The sequence below is a fragment of the Charadrius vociferus genome, unplaced genomic scaffold (genome assembly GCF_000708025.1).
Source record: "Charadrius vociferus isolate BGI_N301 unplaced genomic scaffold, ASM70802v2 scaffold90, whole genome shotgun sequence".
In the NCBI taxonomy this organism is placed as follows: Eukaryota; Metazoa; Chordata; class Aves; order Charadriiformes; family Charadriidae; genus Charadrius; species Charadrius vociferus.
In genome coordinates this window covers 1,865,807-1,886,717 of record NW_009647222.1, presented here as the reverse complement: position 1 = coordinate 1,886,717, position 20,911 = coordinate 1,865,807, and the positions used below count along the sequence as shown (strand labels likewise).

At 47.8% G+C, this 20,911-nt stretch overlaps 1 protein-coding gene across 1 annotated transcript in view; it reads right to left on the bottom strand.

Annotated features, from left to right (window-relative positions):
* Positions 1 to 20,911, bottom strand: part of CECR2 (cat eye syndrome chromosome region, candidate 2) — a 46,145-nt gene that overhangs the window by 17,818 nt on the left and 7,416 nt on the right. The window contains 6 exon segments of the mRNA XM_009879752.1: positions 1,087 to 1,164; positions 1,898 to 2,067; positions 4,396 to 4,445; positions 5,164 to 5,268; positions 5,760 to 5,899; positions 6,655 to 6,838. Of these exon segments, the coding sequence (XP_009878054.1) occupies positions 1,087 to 1,164; positions 1,898 to 2,067; positions 4,396 to 4,445; positions 5,164 to 5,268; positions 5,760 to 5,815 (459 nt within the window). The 5' untranslated portion in view covers positions 5,816 to 5,899; positions 6,655 to 6,838.

The following is a 20,911-nucleotide window of genomic DNA, read 5'->3' as shown; positions in this document are numbered from 1 at the left end:
AGGTTCTTCCTTCCTTTTATTTATCTATTCTAAGCAATTATATTTATTGCGGGGAACTGTACTTTCTCCTTTGTTTTGCGGGAACCCCTGACCCTGGCTCACATGGAATATTCCCTGCAGTTTAATTTCCCAGGGTCTGACAAAACACCAGGTAACTATGTTTTCATTACATCTACAGCGAGAGATTATGCCACAGCCTGACAGAATCAAGCCAATTTTTTCCTCCAAAGCTAATCCCATGTTGCCTGACCGATTGCTTTGGGTAGCAGTTGCCAGTTCAAAGACCCTCCATCTCCACTGCACCACGCCCCTGGCTGTGCCAACGTGACTGTTTGGGGCTGCGTGGTGAACTGGATCGGGAAAGCTGATCTACGTTAAAAATAACCCCGACCAAAGAAAAAGGTTATATTTAACTCCAGTCATCTTCCTGGGTCTGGTTCACTGCACAGACCCGCAAGTGGCAGTGCTGTTACAGTGACGGGGTGGAGAAGAGATGAGGGTGAAGAGGCATGGAAAGAGCCATTTCAGCTGACAAGGCTGCAGTTTGATAAGCATTTCTTTAAGCAGCCTAAATTGTGACTTCCATTTCCAGCTGACCCCCTCCTCGCTCAGCTCCGTACTGCATCAGTCATTCTTCTCTCCCTCCGCACTGTCTACACCCGCATGTGTTTGCAGCCTCACGTTTTCCCCTTGGCTGAATTTCTGTCATTTCCCTTTGTAAGCCGGTTCTTCTAGCCCTCTCATCCTTCTTCAACTTTTCTTTGAACTGCCTCGAATGTGCCAGCACTTTCATTGAAGTGGAATTCCCCAGACTGAGTGCAGATTTCCATATGCAGCTGCACTGGAGTCTGCGGCAAGGCCGGTTACCTCTGCGATCCAGAGGGCAGCACCTCCCTGCTCGCCATAGAAACCCCAAGTGTCAGCCTGCCTTTGACGGGCATTACCACCCATCTCTCTTTCAGCACAAGCACAGCACTTTCAAACGACTCCTTTCCACTGAATAGCGATGCTGCGATTTATTTTTTCCCCCAGGAGGCATCTGCTCTCGCCTCCCTCCGTCGTCCTCCCCCTCGCACCCCCCCTCACCTCCTGCTTGATTGGTTTGATGGGCTGATGGTCAGACATCCACCTGGGAGAAAACTCTGTCCGCTGTAGACGCTTCTCCTGAAACAGGGTTGAGAATTGAGGGAAGGAAAAAGAGAGTGGAGGAAATTAGGGCACATCGGTGATACTGGCAGGAGAAACTCTGGGGGCTAGAAGTGACCATGAAATCCCTATTAGCTTTACAAGGGTAACAAACAAGCAAACTGAACTCAATCCAAGAACATCACGCTGAATGCAGAGCCCATTTTACAAAGCCAGCTAGCTGAAGGATCCCATTCCAAATCTGTCCCACCTGAAAACATTCAGTTGACGGGTTTCAGGGCTCTGACGTACCAGCTCAAGCGGACTTAGCTAGGACAGCTAAAGCAGCCACTGGCCCTTTGGCAGAACCAGCTGAGAAACGGCAGTAAAAGTGAAATCAGAGGCAGTTTGCATAGAAAAGCTAGGCTGTAAATCGCAGCAGTTCAAAAGCAGATGGAGATTCCCTGCTAGCAGAAAAGGGACACAGAAGATGGCTGAAGACAGTAACCCCTTCAGCCATCCTACCTACGCTGCCATGCAGTCACAAACCAGATCCCTAATTATCGACTCTAGCCTTGCCACTCCATGGGGGAGAGTCCTTCTCCACGTATACAAGCTGAACAGCCCCCACATCAACGACACTTGCAGGCTGGAGTAGCGGTGAGCAGGACGGGGTGATAGGCTGCTTGGATTTAGCTCTCCTTCAATCATCAAATGTCCATGCTCTTGGAAGCGGTCATAGGGAGGTAAACAGGATGTCATGTCTCCTCACCTTCTGTGCAATCATGTTGCAGATCTCCGGCAGGAAGTCTTCACTCAAGAGTTTGTAGAGCTGCCGCTCTCTAAGGGAAGTCCTCTCTCTGAAGCTCTCTGTGACCTGCCTCCACTCCTCTTCCGTCTGACACAGCAGCCACCATGTCCCACGGCCAGGCCCTTGGGACCCTTCAACAACATGAAAGGATGTTATCTCCACAGCAGATACGACTAACAACTTTTCTTTATCCCTTCACCTCTCCTCAGGGCTCAGGAAGAGCAAAAGATACTGCCAGTGGCCACTGTTACAAGAAACATGCTCCTTGCTATAGACCCAAAGCTCTTGCGAGCCAACAGAAGCACTACTACCTTCCCTAGCGATGCCCAAAGTGATGCCAAGACACAGAGGAAGTACAGGGGTGAAGAAGTAAGGGTGGCACTTGCAGCACATGGGTAGCGTGACATCCCTGTGTAGCAAGCCTCCATTCCAGTTAAGGCCGAGCAGAGAAAAGGATTTAATTTGTTTCTTGTAATGGAGGCTGTCAGCCAGAGCAGGACATAGGGTAATGCAAATGTCTGATTTAGTCTGGCAGCAGAATAAAAACACTGAAAATTAATGTTATTTGAAATAAGCCAATTTTTTTTTTTTTTTTTTTAGCACTGCAAACCTTTGCTGCGGTGAATAAAACCTTCCATTCTCCCCAAATGAAACATTTTGTTTGCAGGCACTTGAAAGAACAGAAGAGGAAGTGAAAGATGGGCTTCATCGGGCTGCCAGATGAGGGGGAAGTTCCAAAAGTTCACATCCCATCCCTGTTCGATCCAGAGGGGGATCTGAAGCAGATCTCCCGCTGCTCTGAAGCATGTCCCAACTACCAAGACACTCTGACCTGTTCCGCCTTGTGTGAAACATTTGAATATTAATTGCGAAGGAAAGACTCTCTCGTGGTGGTTGGAACACCCACCTGGAGAAGGGGAATGTGGTTGCTGCTCCACAAATGTTTACACAGAGCAGAAACACCTCATGGGTTGCAACCTGCATGCTGTTGCCCCAGGGTGCTCTCTAAGCAAAAAACGTGGTGGCCCATTTTTGGGGAGGGGAAGACCTTCAGGCTGAGGAGTTCTCAGCTCCCTCTAGACTTTCCTACAGCTAACCACAGGCTACTGGAAAGAAAGCAATGGTCACCACCCCCACTGGCAGATGTCATGCAGCTTCTCACCGCATTTTCAAGTAAATTAACTATGAAAAATATAAAGAAGCAAAAAACAGAGCCCTTTTCTCTCTGAACCTGACCTTGGGCCCTTTGTGGATTTGAGCTGCCAGTGGTTCTGGCACGCGAGCTATCAGGTTGCCCCAGTAAGACCGGAGAGCTGCAGCCTCCCTCCAGCCACATGCCCTCTGTCAGAAACCTCCGTGCTGTGGTAGCGGCGCAAAGGGAGTGTGCGCTAGCTCCAGGTCACAGGCCACCGTACAGCTTAACCAGCCTTCGGCTTCAGCTCAAGTTAACATACTGGGGACTGGTAACCGAGACGGCAAAGGACCAACCACGTGCTGGTTTCTATGCAAAGCTGTCCCCTGCCCACCTGCAGTGGGGAGCTTACCTGCACGCCGCCCTCAGTGCCTGCCCTCTCGTTCCCCCTTCCCTTGCCAGCTGCCTATGGACAACTCATTTCAAAACCAGCCAGGACTAAGGCACTACTCTGTCCCACCAGAAGATTACTCTGCAGCTGAAGTGACACAATTTGCTGAAAGACAATGATCTGATAAAACCCCCAGTGCCTAATGCACTTCGCTCCAGCTCTGCTGCCCAGCTCCGGAGCAGCCGCCAGAAATGTGAAGACAAAGGACGAAGGGAAGGAGGCACAGCAAAGACAATGCCACCCTTGCCTTTTATTGTGGGGCAACAAGCAGGCTCAGCCCCTGGGTTATGTGGATCCGCATGTATGACAAATGAGTCCCAGCCCCCTCGGACTCAGTTTCACATTATGTTGCCAACTCGATTTTACTGCTTGCCTTGTTAACCCTTAGGTGGGTGTCTCCAAGTCACCATTTACAGAGTTCAGCCACCCAATGGCCATCAGGAAGGAGCGATGAGGACAACCAAAATGGTTCTTCCTTCCCTATCTTGGCATCACTGACACCACTGTCTTCCTGGTCTGAAAAAACGCATCCGCTACAAACAGGGTCTTATGTTCACCTCATCCCTGGAGGAGCAAGGGCCATTTGCAGAACATTTCCATCAACTTCAGTGAGTAGGTGGGCCCCCAAGGCCTAGGGTAACCTAATACGTTACGTTTCTTCATCCCAAACTAATCCACAATAAGATAGGAAGCCTGCAGGTGCCTAGGCTCCCAGCTGCAAGGCAGCCTGCAACTCCAACCCCTCCTTCCAAACTCGGCCTCAAGCCCTGACAGAAAGAGTCTCCCTTTCCCGAGAAAGGCGTCTCTCCGGGCTTTGATAATTTAAGAGCCATGTTAGCTGATCGTATCAACCCTGACCCCACAAAATCTCTTTACCATTTCTTATCTGAGTCTCGCGGATTATCAAGTTCTCTTCTGCCTTCTCCCTACCGAAAAAGAAAGGGAAAGAGTGATACAATAAATACACTACTTCACATCACTGGAATGCAGCCGCTTTGGAGAAGAAGAATGGGGGACACAGTAATTATTCAATGCACAGCAAAACCATGAAAAAAACAGCATGCAGAACAGAGGCTTGATATAGAAAGCAGCAGCTTTGGAGAAGAAGAATGGGGGACACAGTAATTATTCAATGCACAGCAAAACCATGAAAAAAACAGCATGCAGAACAGAGGCTTGATATATATATTCCCATATATATTTATCATAGTTTCGTAAAATTTTAAGAAGTGAAGGGTGCAGGCTGGAGTTTGGCAAGGACAGTATTTCAATTCTTACGGGAAGCATCCCAAAATCTATACTGACTCCAGTGGCCAGGATTTTGGCTTCAAGCGCTGCACAGTGAAAGCGTTCTTTATCAGGAGCGTATGCCCTAGCACTGCACGGGGGAACTGCATGCGAAGTGAGGCAGTTGGAAGAGTGATACCCACTGTTTCACCAAACTTGGCTTCCAGCTCAGTCAGAATTTTCTTTGGAGAGTGATCAAAGGACCCACCAAGTCTGAGCCTGCTTCACTTCAGAGATGCATTGAAATTATGGCAGCATGGTATATACATACTTATTGGGGGAACCCCAGAAGTACATTATACTTACCTCTGGGAACATATGCATTTTATGTCTATTTCAGGAACAACCTTTCCATACCTCAGCAAATTTTCTTCCAGTAGTTTTTTCCGCTTTGGGGGTCGCCCTCGTCTCTTGCCCGTTTTCCCAGGAACGTTCGGGGTGTTTGTCTGCCCCCCACATCCCCTGCGAAACGGCAAAACCACCATGAAATATCTGCTGAGCCAGGGAACTGCGGCTGGGAGGATGGGAGAAGGGCAGGGAAATCGGAACAGCTGCTAGGAACCCAACCAAAGGAGGGATTAAATCAGAGCAGCAACGGGACAGGGAGGGGAGGAGAGGAGGGATTCCCACTCGCTGGGAGCCTGATCTAGGAGCCGCCGGCACGGTGCGGGGCAGACGGGGAGGAATGCGGTGGGGTAGGCAGCATCGCTCCCACAGCAGGCTCTCCTGGTGCCACAAAGGCTGCAGGCTGGCTCCGACACAATGTGCGACGCGGGGCAGCTCGCAGTCTGCTTGGCAACTCCAGTCTCGCCCCGCATCGCCCCAGCCCTCTCCCAGGCCCCCCTCCCCGACACAACAGCAGTCAGGCGGAGTGCCCTCCAGCCGGGCTGGCTGCGCTGTCTCCCCCCCATCACCCAGACATGGGGGAGACATGGCAGGGGGGGGGCTGCTGCCTGTCTGGAGCCAGCTCTCCATTGGTTTTCCCCTGCACTGGGTCCTCCTTGTACATCCGCGTGCCGTAGAAGTACCAGTACAGGGCACCACTGCTGTCCTCACCCAGCGGCTCCACGCGGAGGCTGTCGGCGTCCAAGCCCTGCGCCCACCGGGAGCCCCCCGCCAGACGGTGACAAGTTGAAAAGCGGCCACATTGTCACACAAAACATGATGACACCCCTCCACAAACACCTCCCTCCCTTCTCCCCTCCCACCATGCCACAGCAGCAGTACAGCTGCTCCTCCAGGCTGAGCTGGGAAAATATTACTCCAGGGGGAAGGCGACGTTCACTCTCTGTCCAGGGAGGGATTTAGATTGGCATCTCTAATTTGAATGGCCTCTCTCATTTTAACATTTCATCTCTGGTGCTCCTGACAGGGAAGGTCTAATTAGTGCTGGCGACAGTCACGCACAGCCCTGAGAAGCTCCCTCCCCCCTCCCTGCCACCACCCTTCCCCCAGCTCCCCCAGTACACTTCAGCCCCATCCTTTCATCTCACACCATGCCTCAGCAAGGCAGTCTCAGCTCTCACAGCCCTGCCATTACAGTTGGAGCATCTCCAAATTCACGCTTCGCAGGAAGAGTAGCCAATGAAGCCAATTTACTCAGCGACTCCCGTGTTACAAACACACCCGCGCAGGACAAGGGCCCCAAAAGCAGTCCTGCGCGCTTGCCTTGGGTCCTCTGCAAGGCAGGGGAGGAGATGGGGAACTGCCAACCCACTGCACCATCACCAAGTACCTGGCGTTAAAATACATTTAATAGCAGCAACCCTTCTCTTCCCAGGAAGATTCATTGATCTGGCCCGGCTCCTGCAGCCGCACCATTTCCCCCTTCCCTGTTGCCCAAAGCACCTTGAGGAGGTCGAAGACATCATCTGCATCGAGGCGGTAGTCACAGAGGCGGTGCAGGATCTCGACCCGGGTGCGCAGGGGCAGCTCCTGGAAGGTGGACTCCCTCAGGGGGTTGGGTTTCCCTTCCTCTAGCTCCCAGCGATAGTTGATGATGTCCTCCAGGTAGCTGTGAAACGTCTGGGATCTAACCAAGGAAACAAAGTCCCACATACTCACTATAGTTCGGCATGCTGGAAACATCTGGTGTGTCCGAGCAACTTGAACAAACACAACATGGAGACAGTTAACACTTGAAGGAAAATCATGCCCTATGACAGCTACAGTTAGCTGCAGCTCTGTAACTCAGGTTTCCAAAACATAGCAATGTCATTGCAACACTGTGGGATTTCACATTATACACATACAGCTTACAGGATGCTGTATGATTGTTATTTCTCTCCTACCTGAAAGAACATGATCTCACCTCAGCCCCATCCTCTTTCTATCCCAATGGGTAGTGCCTCGTGCTAGCACCAACATCGACCTTTTACTAAAATAGGATGGAACAAAGCAGAAAAGCCTGATCCCCTTCCGCCTCTCAACATTTCATGCAGAGACCCTCTTCTTCAGCTTTCCATTTGTTCCTCACATGTGCCATTGCCAAGCCCCGCTCCTCTCTCTGCCTCTTAAATAGTTTTCCATGCCCAGGTTCAAAGCCTTGAAACTTTCTGTAGCTGATCATCTCCTCCCCACTTTGCTGCTGTGTGCTTCCCATACTCCTGTTGTGGCCCCTGTTCTCATCTCCCTCTGTCCCCAAAGGTGCTGCCACTTTCTGCCTGTTCCTCCACCAGTGGCTCAGGCAGGACATCTGCACAGTTCGGTTAATGCACGTGGCTTGGACCCTGCCACACAACAACGCTCATTCCCAATGCGAGTGTACTTCCCAAACAGGGTTCAGCCCAGAGGACTCTCTCCTCTCTAGTCTCCCAGATGATAGAGCTGAACACTTGAAGTCTTCATAAACCCTGCTACTAAAACGATCTTTCTTGTTTGCTAGCTGGGCCACATTAAGTCCCCCTTTCATTGACAGCAGTTCACCATATAGCCCAAGGAAACACACATTTCTTTCCCTCATCTGGTTTGAGGGTCACTGTCCCCATCTGACACACATTAGACTGGTGATGGAGCTTAAGGCTCAAAGAACTCCTGTCTATATTTTAAGAAGACTTAAGTCCTTATTCTGACTGCTAAAAACTTCAGGGGAGGGAATGAAAAAGGGCTGGTGAGGCCATGTGTCCCTAAATATAAAACTTTCTTAAGATCTGTCCATATCACTTTGAGTCCTAAGGCTTGCCAGGCTTTCTCAGCCTGCTTGAGTTGTGTACCCTGAGCACAGCAAAGGGGGACACCCCCCCCCCCCCCCCCGCCCCAGCCATTCTTGCACACACGGGAAGTCCATATGCCGGCAAGAACACCACTGGGTACACATTCCCACCAGCTCTCAAAAAGGCAGCTCAACTTGATAGGTTTTTGGCACAAACGGATTACTCTATATGATTAATGGAACCATGCCAATGCTACAGAATTGCATTTGCCTGAGAAATTGCTAACTACTACAAAAGCTATTATTTTTGAACAAAGAGATAGAGGAGCGCAATCCAACTGGAATAAGATTGTTAAAAGTCAACAAGAAGTCAGCTATTAGACAGGGGGGTTCACACGTTTGGTAAAGACAGCACCTCTTTGCAAGGACCATGACTGGATGGTGACTGCAAAAACGAAGGAACAGATGCCACATGATTCCTCAAGCCATGTCCACCTGGCAGCATTCGCCTTCCTCCTCGAGTGGAGAGAAGTTGATGCTACCACCCTGCAGATCACTCCCCACCAGCCTGCTTCTTTTTGACGTCAAATGCAAGCTGACCTCCCAGAGATAACTCCTCTCACCGGATGTTTTGCCAGCTCTCTGGTTGTATTTAACAACAGGTGCTTGAATGTACCTGGATCTAGTGCCTTCTGTAGCCTGGAGCTTGCTTTTTCTCTCCATGACACAAGCAAAGCATCGGTAGTTCCAAGTGTCATTATTTTGCCCCACTAATATCAGCAATCAAACAAATGCAACTTGAAACAGTCCCCCACACTCACACAGTTCAGCCAACACAATAAAGGAGGGCTGTTTAATAAAATTTCTGTGCCGTCTCAAGTACTAATTTAGGGTAAAAACTGTAGCAACTACCCTTTTTTAAAATGAAATAATCAGTGCACAGCACACCTACCTGAAGTAGCTGTGCATTCCCACAGTGCCTTCCTTGTATACCTCAAGACCCAATCCAACTTACAGCAAGAACTTTAACTTGGCAAGAAGTATGATACTACATTATCTTTATAGAATTTTTATCTGTAAGAGTGCTATTTGGCCACACACAGCTTAAATATTAGATATTTACTGAATCCATCGGATTAGAACAAAAAAAAAGATAGACGATCTGACTCTAGCTTTCAAGAACAGAAACAGTGATGAGAGTATCTTTTCCTGAAAGCAGGAAAGTAACGTGTATTTGGATGCTTAGTCCATTGTAGAAGGGGAAGCTCTCAGAGAGCATCTGGGTTTCAGCCCCCTGAGTTCAATTCTGTCAGAGCTCAAGGCAGAAAATTATTTAATCAGATCTGATACAGAGGCTCTGGCTATTTCCAATAAAATTGATTGAAAAAACTGTTTCCCTAGCATCCTGAAAAACTAGTGGGTGACATGGGATGCTAGGAAGAAGCAAAAAAACTAACAGTGTTTTGTCTGCTCCTATTTTTCTGGCTATTTTTTTTTTCTACCAAAAAAAAATAACGGGAAAGGCATGGATCAGACAGATACCTTTACTGCTTGTATGAGGTCACTTATCTTGCTCTACCATTTTGGCTGCTCTCAAAGAAAACTGATCCAGGAAGCCCCTCAATTCCAGAAGATCGCCTGAAATCTTTGCCTATGTAACTCTCAATCCCCCTGGGGACTGGCTCTGTTGGCTTAACCAATTTGGTTTGAGTTTGACTTTCACATAAGTGGCTAACACTAGAAATTTCCGCCATCCACCCAATGTTCGATACATTACAAGCTCTGTTCTCAAGAGTACTTTGAGTTCCTACCCCCATCAATTTTCAGAGACAGCTACTGTGCATTTGTCGCTTTGAATAAGGATAGAAATGAGAACCAGAGATGGGAACCAGATGTCTCAAGGCATTCCCAATCACTCTCAATCTTACCCAATTTATATTTTCCCTCTTCATGGAGGCCTGCCTCTTTTCTCCAGACAAATGTGGGGTGCTCGTCTTCAACCTGTCTGCCACACCTATGGTTAGTCTCACTTAGCCTGTCCCTATACAATTCCCCTTTGAAAAAGGTTTCCGAAACAGCCCCCTTGGTTTAGAGAAGAAAATCTGCAGGGAGCACAGCTATCTGTGAGAACCTGGCCCTTGGGATTCTTCCCCACGCAAAGCAGAAATGCTCGGGACTAACTGTTTAGCTAACAGTTACTTACTGTTAGCTAACTAACTTATTATCCATAAAATTCAAAACCAAGAATCAGACAGACAGGGTCCAGGATTGGAATGGCCTGGAGGCAGTCTGGCAAATACCCTTTTTTCAAGCTTACTAATAGGACAGTGATACACCTGCAGGTGTGGCAATTCCTACAGTCTGTGCTGCAGTTGAGAACCTCCAAAAATCCTTTTGTAGGTGGGAAGAAGGCAGGAAGATCACTGAGCTGAGGAGACAGATGTATCTCTTTTCCTGAGGTTCTCAGCATCTCTAAGACTTGCAAACACGCTCAACCAATGGAGACAATGTTAGGTCAGCAATGTCCTTTCTCACAAATTGAAGTATTCCCAAGGAGGATGAACTGGTACATGGACACATTCTGTGTCAGGGCACGTATCCAAAGGAAAATCAACTCTCTCCTGAAAGTAAATCGGGCCTCCTAGAAACAGTTTATAAAAAGTGTGACACCATGGGCCACAACAGTCACCACATCTCAACCAATTCTACCTCCCCCTGTCATACAGCAGAAGCATCTTCCATACAGCTCATTAACCAAGGAAAAGTATTACAGAAATCACCTACAAGAGGTCAGAAAAGTTACTTCAGAGTAGTCTGTAACTATAAAACTTCATCCTCCTCAGCGACTGCCTTTCTTCCCACCCCAACTTCACTAGCACCACTAATATTTCAGAAAACTGAGACAAAGTGTCCCTCACTTGTCACAGCATTACTTACTTGGCAGTTGCCACCTGATGGGCAAAGCAATTTGGATAGCTGTAGTGGGGAATAGTGGCACAGTACATGTGTATCTATGTGATACATCCCAAAAGGATGCAGGTGATTTCTCATGAGCCCAATGCAATTTCTAGTCTCGTCTGTCCTCTGAAACCATAGGGTCATTGTCAGAGGTCCCTACCTTTTTTTGCAATTAGAAAGGATGTCAAAGCTGAATCGCACTTGCGGTTTAAAGTTTTAATCATACATTGCGGACCTCTACATATACAGGAGGAAATCTGGGGCACAGGGAAGGATGCAACGTAGCACATCAGTGTCACAGAATCATAGAATCATAGACTGGTTTAAGTTGGAAAGGATCTTAAAGATCATCGAGTTCCAACCTCCCCCCCATGGGCAGAGACACAAAGGGGAGGAATAGTGGCAGACAACCCACAAGAGTACCAGCAAGGTTGCAGCTCAAGTTGCCTGTGATCTTTAGTAGCAGCTGCAAAAAAATCAGGGCATAAAGAAGACGGGAGCAAGTCAAAGGAAGGGCTCCTCCCCAACATGGGTATCAGCATCCAGAACAGTCAGAGAAATGATACACCCCCTGAGAGCTCAGTGCCGCAGCCCGGCCATCTGCTGCCCGGCTGCCTCCCAAAGAGAGAGGTTTCTCTGTGCTCCAGGAGAGGGGATCCGAGGACTCCTCCCCCCCCGCCTGGCAATCCCAATTCGGCGGTCTGCCTCTGCAGTGACTCCCCCTGCTTGCAGAAGAGGCACCTTTCCCAATACCCGGGCTTTTAATGCGTGGGGCCATGTTCTGCTGGCAGCTTGGCCAGCATGCTCATCACTGTGCCTGGCTTCCCGGAGGGGTTCCTTTGGAGACCTCTGGAAAAGATGGCGAAAATTTCACAAGGTTGACAGGATATATGGAAAAAATCCAGTCGGAGCGTCTGGTGAGCATGCTTGGGAGGGGACAGCTTCACCTAGAGACCCCAGCCCCACATGCACCTTGTAGGGCAAACTCAGCGTGAAACGCCTTTTGGGCGAACTCGGCACTTGTCAGGGATGCAATTATGAGTACACACATACACCCCATCCCCCCCTATTTTTTTAATCCTCATGCCCAGAGGAAGCAGAGTGACTCGGGTTTTTAGTTTTAAAGTCTCCAAAGTAAATAAAATCTTGGCTGGGAAACTGTAAACAAAATCAAGCCAAAAAACCAAAAGCAAAAACAAACACTGATTCAGCAAGAGAATCCCCGTGTCAATCTGCACTTCCCGCAGGCAGTGTGCCATGGCCCGAGTGTGGAATTACTGTCACAGCACACTTCCCTATCTGGTCTATTGCTGCCAATTTGGTCACAAGCCCCCTCCACTCCCCTCCAAAAAAACCCTGCCACCCCCTACAAACCCCCTAACCCTGTGGGAGTAAATATGGGATTAAAATAAACATTAGGGTAAGGAGTTGGAAATATTGGAGGCAAAAATCTTCCCAACGATGCTCAGATACTGCTGGCACACACAGATAAGGCTCCTAAAAGTTCAGATTCCAAATAATTGCCTGGACCCACTAGCTAGAATATCTATCATGTTGACAGTGTTTTAAGTCTCTTGTTTCATTTAATTTACAAAATGCAACGGAAGAGTAAATACTGGAACGCTCTTGAGCTAAAACTGCTGGGAAAATGGCAAGCCTGACCTATGTCTTATCCCAGGCAGTATATTGTTCTGTACTTGAGATTAAAACCAAGAACCCTGACAAAACTAGAGGACGACAGAGAGCAGAAACAACAATAGACCTCCTCCACCTCCTGCCCAAGAGTCATATGTGGGAGGAACACGGAAAACATGACTGGGAGAGCTCAGCCTTTCCCTCAAAGACTATTTGAACAGGAATACAATTACTTTCATGGTTTCTTTTACAGGGTTAGCCAGTAAGAAAAATAATAGAGGCGAAACTTCTGTCTGGTAAAAGCTTTAAAAACTGAAATAACTTGGATTCCCTCAGCCACCCAGCACAAGTGGCGCTTGTACAAGGTTCTCAGTAATAAATTAAAAAAGACTTCTTAGGCAGCACACAAGAGAACTGTTTTTGCCTTTGTGAGCTCGCTAGTTAAAAGAAACGACAACAACAAAAATCAAGGTCTTATGAGAACAGACGTCTTATCAACGAATTAATTTTATGGACTGAAGATATTTCACCTTATGGGCTGGCACCTTTTAAGTTCTGAATTGGCAAAAAGGCACCAGCTTGGTGTTGGGAGTCACTCAGGTGTTAATGAGAGCATTAACTGACAGATGGCATTCAAGATATTTCTCCCCTCTCCAACCAAGACAGCTTCTTTGCTACAGCAGAGATCAGGAAAGCTTAATTCTTAACAAGCGTACAATGCTTTGGCACAAAGGCAAGCCCTCTAGAAGGTAATGGGAAGGATTCAGGGTTTGCTGGGATGACCTCAGTCAAACATCATTAGCAGGGTCAGGAGAAGCAAAGCCTATTTCAGAAGAAAAAAATAATGTAAGGGCCCCCATGACCAATCTATCGTGGCTTGTCAGAAAGAGAAAGCTTAGGCTGACCTTAGAAGCAATATGAGTTACTACTACCAGCCTGACCTTGAGCTCTCTTGTAACAATGGACACTTTTTTTTTTTACTGTATTAATGAGCTTTCTTATCTGAGGTGGGGGAGGAAGCCTTATGGACCAGCTTGTACTTTACCTTCAAACAACTTACCCTACTGAGAAACTAAGTCAGGCACGATGCAGGGAAAAGATATTACCCCATCCTTCTCAGGGATAAAAGGGTCGGATAGGTATATTCCCCACGTCCTTGCAAGCCCTCTGTGTGCAGCTCACTCAGAAGGTATGCAAGCCAACAGAAAGCACATATTCCTCAGACCATTGGCCAACTTGTCATCAGGGCAATGAGACTGGCAGAGGCTCAAGGGCAACAAGCACCTTGAAGGGCCCCTCTTCAAAACACTTCACTGAAGCAGAGCAAAATGACCGAGGAGCTGGAGATCCAGGAATCATAACTGAGTCCAGAGGGCTACAAAGATGATCAGAAGGCTGGAGCACCTCTCCTACAAAGACAGGCTGAGAGAGTTGGGGTTGTTGAGCTTGGAGAAGAGAAGGCTCCGGGGACACCTTATAGCTGCTTTTCAGTACCTAAAGGGGGCCTACAGGAAAGATGGGGAAGGAGTCTTTATCAGGGAGTGTAGCGACAGGATGAGGGGTAATGGTTTGAAACTGAAAGAGGGTAGATTTAGATTAGATATTATGAAGAAATTCTTTACTGTGAGGGTGGTAAGACACTGGAGCAGGTTGCCCAGGAAAGTTGTGGATGCCCCATCCCTGGAGGTGTTCAAGGCCATGCTGGATGGGGCTTTGAGCAACCTGGTCTAGTGGGAGGTGTCCCTGCCCATGGCAGGGGGTTAGAACTAGAGGATCTTTAAGGTCCTTCCAACTCTAACCATTTTATGATTTCACTTCCAATTCACTTAGCAGTGCCACTAGCTGAACCACTGTCCTGCACCACTGGTGGGGACAGACTTCACAAATTCCAGCCAGGGACAGTCTCGAGGGAAGCAGTAACTCCTGGCCACAACAAAATGGTGACAGACCTCAGCAAGGTCCAACCCTGTCAGAGCCCTTGTTATGGAGCAAACAAACACCCATGCTCATCCTGCTTTTCAGTGCCCTCTTTTGATTCATGCCTGAAGAAGACCAGCTGGCCTACAAGGGGCTATGAACAAAAAGGAGGACATTTTACATTAATGGGCCCTGAATGAGACCACAAACTGGGCTGGGGGGGTGGGGGATGGAAATTAAACTGGGTTTATCAAGGTTCTAGAGTGAAGTTTCTTTTCCCAGATCCAGAAATACAGCAGAGATTGCTGGAGTACAAGACCATCAAGGCATGTACAGACCTGCCTCTTGTCCTCCACTTCTAACTAGAACTAGTTTTCTGAATGCAGATGCTGCCCAAACCTCAAGTAATTCTGTGGCTTACCTGCGTGGCCATCAGGAGCCTTGGCAGTGAAGGAGAGGAGAAAGACCCTTGAAGAATCAGAGTGTGGATTGCACTGAGCTCTACATGCAGTGACTCCTTGACAAACTTTCTACATTACAACTACAGTTTTGTTTAAAACCATAAGGACAAAAAACATAGCTGGTTAGCAAATGTTAAGTAGTGGCAGCTCCTCCCCCTAAAGCTGTCTGGTCTAACTCCTGGATTTGGCAGCCTGAAACATAAGTGATCAGAGGTTTCCACATCTATAAAAGATACTCCCAAGTTTTCCACACAAGTAGAGGAGAGTAAATTCAGCACCTTAGCAATTCCTGTTCCCTGCCTGCCCCTCACTTGTCTACCCCATAACTTGCTTCCAGAGCTCAAATTTGGCACTGAGACTGCCCCCAAGAATATGATGAAGAGATGCTTAGATAAGACATCAGGGTTTTGGACCTTTCCTCCAAGATGATAATACAAACTTAGGAGAGCGGGTTCTCCAGCAGAAGAGCTGCTTGATCTTGCTAAGGAAATCGAATTTACATGGTTGGATGCCAGGGAATTCACTCCCTTCCCAGCTGAACTCCTAAACTGTTCATGTTTAGGAGAGAGAAAAAATCAGCTAAGAAAACCCAAGGTTTTCAGCAGTTAAGAATACTCCACGCCTGCTCCTTGTCTTCCTCCATCTTACCTCACACAATATTCCATACAATAAAAACCGGGGGAGCTGGCAGATATGCTGTATCCCACAGAGAAGCAGAATAGGAACAGCTATGGAGCGAGGCAGTGTCTCCAGGGAGGCAGAGAGAATGGAGAGCTGATGTGGGCTGTCTAGTCTAATAAGGGATCACACCACAGGAGCATGTGCTGGCTTGACAGAAGCAAGTGCAGCCACTTAACCTGGGTATGACAGCTGAAGTGGGAGCGTTGCTTTGCTACCCCCCAAAAAAGGGGAGCACAAAGGAAGAAGGGGAAGCCACAAGGTCACCACAGCTGCCCACCCTTCAGGGAGGTTCTGGGTCTGCTCATGCAGACTTCTCCCCCCAGCCACGGCAGAAAAACTGAGCAACCAAGGAAGTTTCCAGCTTGGGCTCTTTAGCACTACCAGTCCACACTCACCAACTCTTGAATTAGATGGAGGTGTCCTTTTACATGCTGTGAACTGATGTGTGCTGTCTTCCACCCCTTTTCCGTCACACGAGGGACAGGAGGCAGCAAGTCCACCCCTCCAAAAGGCGACGCCAGCTGTAGGAACTGAACTCATCTCACACAGCAGAGTGGCAAAAGGGCATGCTCTGATCTTCCCCAGCTGCCTATGGTCCATGCTTCTCCTGTGATTCTGCTTTTATCTTGCAACCACCCTATGCATGACACAGCTGCTGAGGGTGACTTGTTTGTTATTTTGCTGAGAGAAGGCAGAAAAGCTGCAGAGATACCGGCGCAGATACAGCACTGTCCCGCAGTGGCCTCTTCTGGAAAGGCTCTTCACTTGAGCTGGCAAATGCCAGGGACAGGCAGGAGTGCTGAGATAAGTGTCTATTTGATCTTCTCTTCCCCATTCGCCCTGGATTTTTCACTGCTTTATGTTCGCAAAACGCCAAAGCAGCTAATCAGTGCTCTGTGACCCCTGTTAATTGAGCTCTGTGAGAAAAAGGCAGCACCCCCAGGAGAAATCACACATACCTGTTACTTTGAACTGTCCTGTGATTTTCCGTCTCCCTGCTTGCAGGAGCTCCAAGCACCCTTCTGTGAGCCAAGGCTGCTCTATTTTCATCGCCATCACTAGGATCAGCAGGAGGGGCCACAAGTGTTTAGTGTGCTTGTCCTTCCTCTAACACCTCAAGGTACAGGGAAGCAACAAAGAGGCATGTTGTTGCTTCTCCTTCTGTGTGAGAAGGTGAAAGTGATTTTTGGTGAAGGAATACAATCTGAAGGTGCTGATGGCCCTTCTTCCACCTACGCTAAACTGTTCCTCACTGCCCTTTATTTGCCTCTCTGTTGCTCCCCCTCTCCCTCCCCACCACAATACCAGGAAGAAGCGAGCAGATGCCCAGCATCCATCTCCCCGTCTCACGAGACCAGCAGCCTATTTGGCCAAGTAAGCCAGCGAAAGAAAGCAATTGGTGTAAAGGATGTGAAGCATTGGAGGAAAGAAAGGTTGGATTTGCCAAGCCTGGTGGATTATGCAGTACTTGGAGGATGAGGAAGACACATATGGTTAACTAGATGCACATTGGGTGTAGGGGCCTGCATTTGATTTTTAGGTAGGAGCAAGGGCTGCTTGTGTGCTTTTGTTGTTTGATTAGGGAAAAGAACATATAAGAATATGAGCAGCAATAAAACCAGAGCAGACAAAAACATCCCAAACAACAGCTGAAGGTGTATGGTACCAAAGGAAGAGAAAGTTCCAGGGGCAAAGGAGATGAGCAGGAGGACAGGCACACTGTCCAGATTCAGGGAGTATTAATGGAATTAAAATAAAACTTAAAACGAGGTGACTACCTGTTTGTTTTTCAACTCTAGCTCTACCCTTCCTTCAAACTCAGTGAGTCTCTGCATAGTCTCCATGAAGTAAAGATTTGTGCTCCCAATGTGTGGAGCGTTTTGGGCTAGCGGTAGGGACAGAGAAGCAGGAACCCCCTCCCCCACTACTGAAGCTGCAATTCGAGTGAAAACTGATAATGAAAAATCAATGGGTTGGATAACTGGATTAAAAAGGGGGAAAAATAATTCTGCTAAAAGATCCTGAAACATCACTGTGGTGAGCAAACCGTACTGCTGTATATATTTGTTGAAAACGTTACTTAAGGGAGCAACAGATGAAGAGAAAGGATTATTTACCTTGAATGAACACAAAGAGGAGATGATTTAAGACAGTTTTAAAAATTGTCTTTTTCCTTAATTGTAACTGCATAAATGCAATTAAGTATGATTATGCTATTGTCCATGGGCATTGTTGGGTTTGACTCAGGATGACCATGTTCACACCAAAGGTATGTTTAAACACACCTGCTCGGCTTTGCCAACGTACTAACCCCACAGATACTCTGTACTTCGCCATTTGTTCAATTTTACCTATAAGATACCACCCTCAAATCATTAAAGGGCACAATAACAAATCAGTTGCCTTCAGCGTGACGTATAACCCACAGGAGCAGCAAGGAATGGAGGAAAGCAGATGATACTGCAGCTACCTTTTCTCTTCTTGCCTAAAAATAGAGACGTCAGTTCTTTGAGATATGGCTGAAATGGTAAAATACTGTGCATCTGGAAATACACAGGAACCTCCAGAAAACTCCTGGTAAGACGCTCCGTCAGATATCCTGCCTGTCTGAATGGGAAGAAGGCTTGGGTGTCTGTAAAACAATAAGTGGCTTCTGTTTCTTTATCAGGGGTTGTACTGGACAGTCCATCAGTCATAGAGGAGCCAAGATGCATGTCCCCAGGAGTGTCAGCTGGTCTCTTCAACCTTGAGGAATCAATCTGTTGAGCCAATGGAGCCCAAGAAAGAAGCAGTATCAGTTACTGAAGCTTACTCAGAAAGGGAGGCAGAGCTGGTACTAGAACATGGTGGTACCAGTGCTGATGCCATCACGCATTATGTCTGAGGTCGAAAGGACCAAGAAAAGAAGTTATCTCACCCCAAGCACCTTATATAAATTAATGACAGAACTAAAAATGTCTCTGTATCATGCCTGGAGAAAGTTTGGTGTCAAGCTGGCATGTGATACTGTGGGAGGATACAAGGGAAATATCTAAGCATATGTCACCTTTTACCATGTGATGACATTGGTCTTGGCTGGGGAAGGGCCAGGGAAAATGACTTTCATTAAACAATGAATTCCCTGGCATGATAGTGAATAGGGTCGGGGAGCTGAGGAGAGCTGAAGCCATACTATTCCCTATCCAATGAGATCTATCACAGCAGCTAGACTGGGAATGTGAATTTTTCCTTGACAGTATGCTCAGATAAAACGGCAAGAATCTCCTGAGATCCTGAAGTGCAGGTTTCCGACAGGCTCAAAATCAGAAAATGAGTAACAGATGCCACTGGCAAAGGCAGAATGGCAGGAGGCAGAAGAAAGGTCCTGAGTCTCAAAGCCAACAGCAGGGTGTGTACCGAAGGCACTGAAGCATATGCTGGTACCACAGGGCAGGAAGATAATGGTGATGAGATGTCACGACGATCAGCACTGAAGTTGGTGGTAGTGGTGCACAAGACAGAGGTGCAGAGCAGGAGAGCCAGCTGAAGGAAGAATGCACTGATCTGCAGGGCACAGCTGGTCTCCTGGTGAAGCGTTAAGATCACCAAGAGAAGACTAAGCAATACTGATGCCGAAGTGGAGACTTTACAGGCACATCAGCAGGCAGCAGGCTTGATGACACTGACAGACTTAATGGTATCAGTAAATTACACCACTTTTTGGATGCAACGGAAAAGCAAAGAACCTAGGTCCTCCTCAGAGCACATGCTCACAAGGTAATAAATCTGAGACACAGCAGTTCCCAGGGTCAGTTTTTGGACTCAAGGAGCAATTCCTGGGCCTCAAAAGCAAAATCGTCTGACCTGGACGTTTCTGAGCTCCGCTTAACAAAGGGAGGTATCTCCCCCCCCTCAGATAGGAGGCCAGATTTTTTGTCAGCCTTGCAAAGGAAGTCAAAGGCGGGAGGATCCCTCGGCGGGGTGAAATGCTGATCCTGAAAGGCCCTGATCAGCAGGTGAAACTCCTCCAGTCCCCGCATGGATGGATGCCTCCCAGCACCCCTCAGGAATTTAGAGTGCTGCATTCTTCTCTGCCCAGTTCTTCCCCAAGGCTTATCAGACACAGAGAATGGGAATCAGTTATAGGCATAACGATCCCACAGCCAAGACAGTCTGAAGCCTGGGGGCTTCAGCATTGCTTCTGTGTCAAGCACCTTTGGCTTTGAATAACAAAAGGCAATCTCTTGAAGGATCAAAAGGAAAACAAAAAGAACCAGTGTTAAACTATTTATTAACTAACTCAAGAACTAGTTACAGGTTGTTAGATACAATAAAAAGGGAGAAAGAAGGATCTGGGTGCTCAAGAAGGAAACGAGCACCTTGGGAGAAGCCAACTCTGTCAATCAGTGCAGGGAGATTTGGGTAAGCTGGTGTGGGATGAGAGGCCTGGTAAGACACAGGCTGCCAGCTACTGCTTTGAAGGGTTCTGCTAAAGGACACTCTGGTTCCTGCATGCTGAATATATAGCCAGCACATACCGATCTGACCTGGAAAAGACATGCAGTCCTTAAGGGAAGGATCTCGACTGCCACACAGACACAATGAAGTGTGAGAATAGCTGCTGCATGCTCTGCTCTTGCCACACTCTGCCTCCACGTGCACACTGACTCTTAAAGCATGGAGTTTTTTTCCCCTTGTTTTGTGTCTTATTCTGTATGACCTTGACAGCCAACCACACAGCGTATGCCCAACAAGTCACTCTGGATGTGATGTAATGAAGATCATGCCATAGTAGTATCTATCTCAGGAAGGATGAACACAGCCTTCTGGATGGTCCAGAATAAAGGAACGCATACAGAGCCCAACCTTCACCATGTGAACAGACCTGGTAAGACAGCAAGGGCTTTGGTTGGTCTGTGATGGCATTTAACTTCTCCCATCAATTGCCTTCACCTGCCTCTAACTAGGCTTCAATCCACGCTTGCCAATCTTCATCCACATGCTTCTTTCTACTTCTGTTATATGACGGTGACGCTCTTTCTGAAGAGAAGCAGATCAACCCTTGGGAGCTGGAGCGATTAACTTATGAAAAACGCAAATACATCTCCTATATTCTGAAAGAGCAAATAGGAATGAGGCTCACTGTGCCCCACATTCAGACTGGAAGAGGATCATTACTTACTATCCATTCCTGGATCCTTGAAGAACAAGTGAAGCCAGCTTAATGCTGCATTGTTCATTCCTAGTGCCCATCAACAGAAAGCATGCTCCCAATTCATAGCCATAAGGAAACACAACAGTATTGCTGCACCATAAGCTCTTC